The sequence below is a fragment of the Nematolebias whitei genome, chromosome 15 (assembly GCF_014905685.2).
Source record: "Nematolebias whitei isolate Nwh7 chromosome 15, NemWhi1, whole genome shotgun sequence".
In the NCBI taxonomy this organism is placed as follows: Eukaryota; Metazoa; Chordata; class Actinopteri; order Cyprinodontiformes; family Rivulidae; genus Nematolebias; species Nematolebias whitei.
In genome coordinates this window covers 32,695,819-32,706,464 of record NC_056512.1, presented here as the reverse complement: position 1 = coordinate 32,706,464, position 10,646 = coordinate 32,695,819, and the positions used below count along the sequence as shown (strand labels likewise).

Genomic DNA, 10,646 nt, shown 5'->3' with positions numbered 1-10,646 from the left:
ATATATATATATATATATATATATATATATATATATATATATATAAATAAATATATGTATGAAGGATTTTCTGTTTTAAATTATTTCAGCAGTTGATGACATCAGTGTCTTCAATTCATTTAAGTTTATTTATAAAGTGTCAAGTCAAAACAGACGTAATTTCAGGGAACTGAACAAAAATATTTACTGTACATGCATAAAAAAGTCAGTTAGTAAAAATTATATATCTAAGGAAGCCACATGTTGGGTCTTCATTTTGTAGCACTCTCTCAGCCTGAGCAAGCACAAAGGCAACAGTGGAAAGGAAAAACTCCCTTTAAAGAGGAAGAAACCTCCATCAGAACCAGACTCAGGACCAGCTGCTTTGACTGGCTGGGGTTTGAGAGGAACAGGAAGGAGAAACAGCCAAACACAGAACGGCAGGTCTAGGTGTACTTTCTATTGGAGGAACGACAAAAAGCACATGTTAAGATCGAAATAATTACTGATACAAACAGGTATTCTAGTAATTGTAACATTTTGGGGTCAGGTAGACAAGAAACACAATACAGTTGTTTTTAAATGTCACGCAAGCAAAGTAAATTACATGACATTAAGTAAAATATTAAATATTTATGCATATATGATGTTTTCAAAACAAAATTTAAAGGTCACGTTAATAATAAATCAATACTGACATTAGATAGATATATGGCAAATGTCACTTCCGTATCTTCCATTCAGCGTCAGTTTTAGTCGATTAAGCATTTTTCAGCTGAAAACGGCTTCTATCAAATTATGTTTACATTTAACAGTAAATAAAAACCCGTAATAGCTACATTAGTCCACAATGCAAAACACTGAAGCATCCCAGGGAAAGCTGAAAACACGGAATGCCAAAATGCTCTTGCCTGATTTCAGAGATACAGGTGATGTCATATGATGTCACAACATTCCCACTCCTTTCTGAACCGGGCTCCTGATGTCTTATATTGTGACAATACAGGAACACAGTTTCTAAATACTTCATATATAATACTTTCATCATTACGTTCACATTTTGCATCATTTAACCTAAAGAGGGCAGAAGTAGTTCAAGTTTATTTTTATTCGTATGCAAAATCTAAAGGACTCAAGAGTGAATTTTACTTGTTTGAGAACTGAGCTTTTATTATCATCATAAATTATGTATTATTTTGTTCATCATTTGTCTTTCTAAAATAACCAACCAGAATAGGATATAACATGCCATGTGTCTTTTTTCCTTTTCTTTGCTATGACTCTCGCATCTTTTCAAATAACAAGACATCTGATGAGAGTCCAAGAAAAGATGATTAACCTCTCTCTCTCTCAAAAAAAAAAAAAAAAAAAAAAAAAATCAGGTAATGTAACATTGTGTCAGCACTTTGAGAATGAGCTATTGTCATTCAGACATAATTGCAAGTCAGCCTGTGTTATTGGACGCAGAGGGCAGTGACCTACAGGGATCACACTCTTCTTCTGTGGTGTTTCATTGTCATTTAAAAAGGCTGCTTCACCTGCAGGCATGAATGTGCCTTAAAGTCACTCAGCAGACTTAAATATTGGTTGTGCTTTTCAGGTGTAGCAATCCAAAAAAGACAACCACTTTTCAATGAGATGGATGCAAACTCCACTGAAAGAAGTTCAAACACATAAATACATTTAAAAAAATACAAAACTTCATCTCTCAGTTTACTGTTCCAGATTGGGATTTACATAATATGGCAATGCACAAGTAGTGTCACTCATCTGACACTGCTTGATAATGTCCCACTGTAATCTTAGTTCAGTTCCTTTTCTATAGATCAGCTATCACATGAGTGCTCACTGTATTTCATTTTGTTTTGAAGCTCAATAAGATAATAAAAGAGCTGTCTGAATACAGGAATAAGAAAAAAAGAAAGGTATTTTGTCTAGGACAAATATTTGATGTATTTTTTGTGAACTTGTACGCCAATTTTTGTTTAATTCTAATTGACGTCTAAACTCCCAGGTAAACATTTACATCCTTTTGGAAATGTATCATGCAATTACTCCTGAGAAAGTTACAGTTCCTTCACGTTTTCAGGTCCCAGTCTGTCAGGTGAGTTTGCTGCGGTTCTGTGTGGGATGTCGGGGAGGTGTGAGAGAGTCAGAGCGGGGAATGTGAGGCCGATGCTTCTGAGGGTGACAGCGTCTTGATGAATCATATTTACACTCTACCCTTTGCAAAATGCCATGTGTCAACATCTGCCCGTGGCCAAAGCACTCTGATCTGGCAAAGCAAACACTGCGGAGCTGCCTGTCCGTCCTCAGTGGCTGCAAGCGATGTGGTTTATGTTTGAATCTGAAGTCTGGAAATGAAGAAGGGAAGCACCCAGAAGGAAGAATTTAGATGATTTGCTTGAGGGAATTTGTGAGCAGTTTTCAGCCGCGTCTAGGGCGGATGGTGCATGTTGTGGAAAGTCTCAAATAGGTGTCATGTGAAAGGTGGAAGTGGACGCAGTAAATAAAACCCTGTAATATATCGGATTCATCTCCACATTACTTAAGTTTCCACACACGTTATTCATTGAAATAATGACATTTTAACCAGCTTGTGGGAATAGAATCCTTAAAAATAATCAGAAGGATCAATGATGTCTCTTCTTAAATTTTTAATTTTTTTTTAGTTTCATGTGTTTTAAAAAAGCAGTCCTAAATAACCACTATTTATTGGAGAAAATTGGCTCTGACACCTAAAAACAAGACACAGACTGCTGAAACCTTCGCAGTGGAATCTGAGAGGTGGAAGACATGACTTGGCAGTTTACCCTCAGTGTTTGCCTCAAATTTTTAACGCCATGGCTCGAAGTCAAGCTGAGAAGTTTCCCAAGACCTGTGCCTTAAGGCGGGCGTTCCATGTAAGCTGTGGGACGGATGCTCCGACCCCACCCCTTGCATTAACTGTAGAAAATCAGTCTTCAGGGCTCCTTAAAGCCTCCGCAGTCAGCGATGTGAGGGTGCGAACATGCCCGACCACACCTCTGATGCCTTAGTGTCAGCCATCACAGGCTTTTTCCTCCTCTGCTTGTTGAGACCAGTTGCCTCACAGAGGAGCAAAACACACAAAAGGTACAAGTTTTTATCACTCCTTCCAAAACACATGTCAACTAAAATCCATAAGAAATATCTAATATTTGCATTCTAAGTATGTTTGGGCAACAAAACACAATAACGCCCTCCAGCTCAGATAGAAGAGACTTAAATATTTCAATATTAGTGCAGAAAATTTATGCTGCCATAGATTTAGACTACTGGGAGACAAACTGACCTCATTAAATGATTTGCTAAAATTGAATAGTTTTCATTTGATACTATTTTTTATCTTAGCATGTGCTTATCGACCTGCCATTGTGTATCTGTTCTTACCAAACCCAGTCGAAGCAGCTGGTCCTGAGCCTGGTTCTGCTAAAAGTTTCTTCCTCATGAGAGAGTTTTTCCTTTCCACTGTCACCTTTGTGCTCGCTCAAGATGAGAGTTATGCGATGGAGTTACAGTCTGCCCCTCAGATAAATATTTTTAAATTATTATTTTTTATATATGTATGTTTCTGTTCAGTGCCCTGAAATGACTTCTGCTGTGATTTGGCGCTATATAAATAAACTAAATTGAATATTTGAATGTTTTAAAATAATACATAACAATAGGGATAAAAATGACAAAAATGCTAAATATTTGGACATTTTTGAAGCATGTTTCCAATTAGTCAGTTTTAAACGACATTTTTACTCAATTTTATACCTTTTTGTTCTTATTTTCATTTTCTTTTTGTCTGTCAAATCCTGATTAGGACAAAGCTCAGCTTGTTGTTTGATGTTTGCGCTTGCTGATATCTTCTAAAAATAGAAATAAATTTATCAACAGTTGTTGTTACTAAGGTTTTTTTTTTTTTTGCTGCACTTTTTTTTTTGAACACATAACTTTTAGTCAGGTCTGGTTTCTAAAACTGGATACGCGGATTAAACGGACTAAAGTCTCACAACAAAGTCACTTTTGTCCTCAAAAAACAAGCGCTGGAGCAAATCCAGAAAAGTAGATTTTGTAGTCACAGCACTTTTTAGGACGTTTTCTAAAGTGTCAGTTTTCACTAAAAACATGTCAAATAAATGTCAATAGTTATTGCATAAAGCAGCTATCCTGCACTTTTTAACAATATTTTTTGGAAAGAATGTGGCTTAATTGTTTATATATATATATATATATATAAGTAAAGGCCTACTGTGATTTGATTATAAAAAAAAAATTATGAACGCACTTGTTTGAAAGCTAAACTCCTCAAAATGACATTAAAATTAAATTTAATGGAAAAAACATACATTTCTTCTGTGCAGTTTTTAAACAAATAATAAGGAGTTGTTGTTTTTTGTTTGTTTTCTAGATAATTTTGTTGTGTGAACACTATAAGGAGAGGAAAGGCATGTTTTAAGCATGTTTTAAATGTAATGACTAGTTGCTTTGTTGCCAACATTGCAGCAGCTTCAGCAAATCTTCCTGCCAAGTTTCTGGGCTTCTGTCGCCCCCTGTTGGTGAGTTTGTGCAGAGCAGCGACAACTGATGCCAGTTGCTCTGCAGCAGCTTAAAGACTCACATAAGTCTGTCCACAGTTTTTACACAGCAGTTGTCAGCATCCCAACATAAATATGGATATAATTATTTTATCAGAGCTGCAAAAATCAAGGAGAGTTTTTGCAGATTGTTTCTTTTTTCCTCTACATTTTTAAAGTTTAATTTCTCATTCAGTTGAGTGCTTCCACAAGTACAATTTCACACACAAACATAGAATATTGAACACAAAAAGCAACTCAATGTTTGATATTTATTTTATAGATTTTTTTTAATGCTTTTTTATTCATAGGAATAGAGTTGTTAAAGTTTTTTAGTCTGTGGAGAAAAAAGCTAAGCACTAAACCTTTCCCTTGTGTACATCATGTTTGTGTGGAAAAAAAGTCATAAATGTGGAAAAAAAATCAAATTTTATAAACAAAAACAATCAAAAGAGAAAACTTTATAAGGAGCGAACTGGTTTGGTTTCTAATGGCAATAGAAGAAATGTAAAAGCTCTAAATTAAACTGTTTCTATCGTTTTGCCAATATAATCTTTTTAGTTCATAATAATTTTCTGAACGTGAAATAAAATTACGAATGAGGGTGAAACCAAAGCCCAGAAGGGGAGCAACCACTTGGCTGAGCTGGGTTTTCACTGGTGTTGACTTACGTCTCCGCCCACTGAACGGCCCCCAGTCCTCCCAGTCATAAATTGCTGCTGCGCTTCCAGAGTTTGCAGACTGTTCGCCTACTCAACTCTGTTCTCTTGAAAAACACACAGATTAAAAAAATAAATAAATTCGCATTAGAAGAGACCACTTTCGATTTGCCATACTGTTTGTGAAATTGTGACGAAGCTAAAGGAGTGCTGAAGATTTCCATTTTTATTTTTTCTTACTTTAAAGGATTTCAGTTTGCCAGTCAAGCTGTGCGCCCTTAAACTCTCTGCAGTCTTTGGGCACAAATCTTGGATTTGGGGAAAACAAAGGACTTTCTTTATTATTATTTTTTTTTATTTTTTTTTCTTGTAAGAAGTTGTCCTTCAATTTTTTCGCATGAATCTCCTCGACCCCTACCTGAAGATGACAGAAGAACAGGAGAAGTGTCACTCTGACGTCCCCAGCCCCAGCATGTCTGAGGACTCCGCGGGCTCGCCGTGCCCGTCCGGTTCCGGTTCGGACACCGAGAACACCCGCCCGTCCGACAACCACCTCCTCAGGGGCCCCGACTACAAGAAGGAGGGCGAAGAAGAGAAGTTTCCCGTGTGCATCAGAGACGCAGTGTCCCAGGTGTTGAAGGGCTACGACTGGACCTTGGTGCCCATGCCGGTGCGCGTCAACGGCTCGAGTAAGAGCAAACCTCACGTGAAGAGACCCATGAACGCCTTCATGGTGTGGGCCCAGGCAGCCCGGAGGAAACTGGCCGATCAGTACCCACATCTGCACAACGCAGAGCTCAGCAAAACCCTGGGGAAACTCTGGAGGTGAGTGCGCTCTGCAGCTGCTGTGCGCTTTTACGCGCCGCTGTGCGCATTTTTATAAACTCTGCGCGGCTTTCCTGCTGTGATTGTGCGGCAATTTGACTGATGCCTTCTATGATTACGTTTAATTCCTCACAGGTTTTTTGTTGCAAAATCATTCAAGTTTGATTAGGAATGCTTTGCATTTGCTGCGACCTCATCCACCCAGGATGACTTCTGATAAATAAACCAACTTCTATAATCAAATGTGTTTTTTTTTCAGACTGCTCAATGAGGTAGAGAAGCGGCCGTTCGTGGAGGAGGCTGAACGCCTGAGAGTGCAGCACAAGAAAGATCACCCCGACTACAAATATCAGCCCAGGCGGAGGAAATCCGTCAAGAACGGTCAAAGCGAACCGGAGGACGGTGAGCAAACCCACATCTCTCCAAATGCGATCTTCAAGGCGCTGCAGGCCGATTCTCCTGCTTCCAGCATGGGCGAGGTGCACTCACCAGGAGAGCATTCAGGTGAGATGAAAAATCAATCTAATTAAAAACATATATATATGTATGTTTTATAATTGTAATATCTGTGCAGTTTGAATATTTCAGTTTTTTATTGCCATGCACAGACAGCTGTTAATGATTAAGGGTTAATGATTATAGTTTTACAAGGCAGAATTCAAATACACCTGTCAGGATTCAGCCAGTAAACATCTCACATGCATTTATTTAGGTTAAAACCAGCTGTTTGATGACAGAGTACCCCAGTTTAACCTCAAGTCTAAATGTTTTCCTCCAACCAGGTCAATCCCAGGGCCCACCAACACCCCCAACTACCCCCAAGACGGATCTCCCTCCCAGCAAAGTTGACATGAAACGAGAGGGGCGCCCCGTTCAAGAGGGCACCAGTCGGCAGCTCAATATCGACTTTGGAGCTGTGGACATTGGTGAGCTGAGCACCGACGTCATCTCCAACATGGGAAGCTTCGACGTCGATGAGTTCGATCAGTACCTGCCGCCTCACAGCCATGCTGGCGGTGCAGCCCAGGCTGGCTACACTGGTAGCTACGGTATCAGCAGCTCCTCAGTCAGCCAGGGAGCCAACGTTGGAGCCCACGCCTGGCTGTCCAAGCAGCAGCAGCAGCATTCCCTGACACCCCTGGGTGGAGGAGGAGAGCAACAAGGTCAAAGAACCACCCAGATCAAGACGGAGCAACTGAGTCCGAGTCACTACACAGAGCAGCAGGGCTCCCCACAGCACGTCACCTACGGGTCCTTCAACCTCCAGCACTACAGCACCTCCTCCTACCCTTCCATCACACGAGCACAGTATGACTATTCAGACCACCAAAGTGGTGCCAACTCTTACTACAGCCACGCAGCGGGCCAAGGCTCCAGCCTGTACTCCACCTTCAGCTACATGAGCCCCAGCCAGAGGCCGATGTACACCCCGATCGCTGACAGCACCGGGGTGCCCTCCGTGCCGCAGACCCACAGTCCGCAGCACTGGGAGCAGCAGCCCATTTACACGCAGCTGTCAAGGCCCTGAGGAAGCAATCAGAGAAGTGACTGAGAGAATGCTCACCCCAGACTCCCCCCCCCCCCCCACTCCCCCGCCACACATCCGTCATTGCCAACAGAAAAGCGTGACATAGACTTTTTTTTATAGCTCGAAAATTTTATCTTTGAATTGGCTCCCAACAGTGCCTTTTGTATCGGTTGGATTTGTGATTATATTTTTTTAGATATAATGTTTTAAAAAGTTAAATCCTCTGTGAGGACATGCTGGTTATGAATATAATAGTATGTACTGTGTATGTGTTCCGCTCTCATCATAGTCAGTGTCATCGTTGTGACTGGAAGGTTTGTTTCACCTAAAGGAACAGGGTCCAACACCCTCAGTGGCCTTACTTATCACTAATGTACCTTTTTATTTACAGGAAGTGAGAGACGTGTGCTTACTGACACTGCCGTCTTGTAATAGCCTTCGTTCTGCTTTGAATTTGTATACTGTACATATTTTAATTCCTTCGACATGCAGGAATTGAGCAATGCAAGTTTGAAATAGATTAGATTATTTTGGCCGTGAAATGACCGTGTCAAAAGTGAATTAATCCAACGTTCTACTTCTTGTTTGCTTGAGCTCAATTTATTGCGTTTGGAAAATGCCATAGCAGGTGCCATGTAACTCTTTTAGGGGCCTTACTGTGTTGCTAGATGTGACAGCAATGCTTGCTTGTATCTGCCTCGATACCATTGGTGCCTCCGGAGCCGCAGCAGTGAGGCTTCGTCCTCTGGCTTTGCAGTGTGGGACCGACAGCGCAGGACTTCCTGCTCCATGAGATTCAGGAAGTAACCTTTGACCTGAGCGTCGCCAGCACCCATCAGGTCTGAACATGGTGTGCTCCTCCACAGTTCTTTCTGCCTCGTCCTTCCTACTAACGTTTTCTTTCCTAATTTATTCCTTAGCATTAATTTTATTTGAGAATAAATATTTGCAACCACGCTTTGAAAAATTCATCAGCAGCTAACAATAGGTTGCTGTCGTATGTGGTACATCGTTATTTATCATTTGTAAATGTTACCGTATGAACGTTTCGTTTTTTTTCTTCGTGGTCTTCTTATGTACAGAATCACACCATAGATCTTTCGCTTAAAGAAAAACTGGATATTTTCTATTTTTTTTTTCTTTTCTTTTTTTGAACAAATGACCTAATGACTTAAAAAGCAGATGTAAAAATAGTTGGAATCGACACGATGCTGTTTTGTTATTTTTTGGGGAAAAAAATGTGCTCATTTTATATTCTGTATCATTAGTTCTCATTTTGTCATCTTTTTAATGCAGTTTCTCTGTAGGTGAACATGGCATTGCCTTTAAAGCTTATGTTTTGTATTATTTTTTGTTTGCAATAAAAGCAAAACTCAGAAATTTGTTGCTGTTTTCATCATTCACTGATGTTTATTCTTACTAGTTATTACAGAAACAGTCTCCACAGATAGGTAATATGCAAAATAAAACACACCGAGAGTTATTCAAGTTACTTATCTTTGTAAAAAAAGCACAATGTAAGCTAACCATCACAGTCATATAAAGATTTATTTATTTTTTTGCATTTGTTGGTCAGAATAAGAGGCAGCAGTTTGGTGAGATTTAGCTTCTGGCTGTTTTAGACCATGAGGTCACAGGTCTGGTATCACCCCCACCTATTGACTAGCTGTATGTCTGCACCCCTCCCTCTGCCTGTATACACAACGGCTTAAAGAAACAAACTAGACGCTGCGTGTTGTTTAATCATTACTGGCTAACTTATAGGGGAATAGAGCTGAACTTAATAAATCAGAGTGAATGTAAACACAATCAGGTACGACGGCTTTGTGTTGAAACTTAAGGTACGTTCACCGATGATGTCTCTTTCTTCACATCAGCTGCTTTTTTCTGCTGTAGCTCATGTTGGATGTCAGATTGTTTTATTCTGTATATTCAGTCAGGCTTACGCATCAGTTATAAAAATAAAGATCACGTCACATTATCGTTTTCTTTGAAATGAAATGTAATTCTAATGTAAAGCTAATTAAATAGTGACGTTTCTATGATGTTAATACTTGGAGAGGTCAGTTTAGGTTTATTGGCTGCAAGCTTGTTAAAAATGATCAAAATCACCAGAAAAATGTGCATGAGATTGCACCTGACATGGATTTTACACTGTTTAAACACGTAAATAGTCGCTTTTTTTTTTTTTTTAGTGAGCATGTTTTAAAGGATTTCAGCTTCTTCTTACTGTAGAATCTGTCAATCACACAACCGTTGACTGATGTTTCACAATCCACTAGACACACAATATGTTCAGAAACCACAGCTGCTGATGTATAAAAAATGTTTCTGCTTGTTTTTAGTGTCATCAGGCCTCACTCTGCTGTCTCTGGTTACAAAAGAGGACAACTTCCCCTCTGACAGTGAAGAGCAGTCAGGGTGTGCGAAGTCCACCTCCCACAGAGAGCCCCAGGGGCCCATCTATCACTGAATCTCCCCTGGCTCAAACCTGGAGCCATGCAGTGGGGCCCCAAGGCCTAACAGGGCGAAGGGAAGACGGTTACTGATTGCTTAAGGCAAAGCAGAAAAGTGGAGTGGTGGAAAACCTTAATACTCCACCTTTTTTTTTTTCTTTCTTTATTTAAGCCTGTAAAGCCAGAAATTTTACTCATGACTGACACGACTCTGAAGGGTGCAAAACAGGATTATTTTTTGTTCAAAACTGAAACCATCTGAATGACAGCGTGAGCGGGAATTAAGGGGCGCCTTTAACCCAAACAGTGGCATTAGAGTTTGATGAGCTCTTAGAGTAATATATTGTTATGAGCCTTACAATTATGCTGTCTGACTTGTCCGCACCGGTAGCAGAGCACCGACTGGCTCCTGATGGGACCAAGTTCATCTGCAGCCCAATATTCAGTTCAAAAGGTAAGAAAACAAGTTCAGCAAACAATAATCTATCATCCTAAGAGAACAACTAAATCTTTTTTTTTTTGGGGGGGGGGGGGGGGGGAAAGGTAAAAAAAATTTTTTTTTTTTTTTTTTTTCTTGTTATTAAAAATATAAAGATTTATTATTTTAATAAAA

At 39.8% G+C, this 10,646-nt stretch overlaps 2 protein-coding genes across 2 annotated transcripts in view; one reads left to right on the top strand and one right to left on the bottom strand.

Moving 5' to 3' along the window:
• The window catches only part of cant1a (calcium activated nucleotidase 1a), an 865,245-nt gene that overhangs the window by 370,171 nt on the left and 484,428 nt on the right, over positions 1–10,646 (bottom strand). The gene's annotated exons all lie outside the window — the stretch shown is intronic.
• On the top strand, positions 5,460–7,631 carry sox9a (SRY-box transcription factor 9a). Its single transcript, XM_037689002.1, has 3 exons — positions 5,460–6,049; positions 6,309–6,553; positions 6,832–7,631. Exons 1-3 carry the CDS (start codon positions 5,622–5,624, stop codon positions 7,575–7,577), a joined length of 1,419 nt encoding a protein of 472 aa, XP_037544930.1. The 5' UTR covers positions 5,460–5,621; the 3' UTR covers positions 7,578–7,631.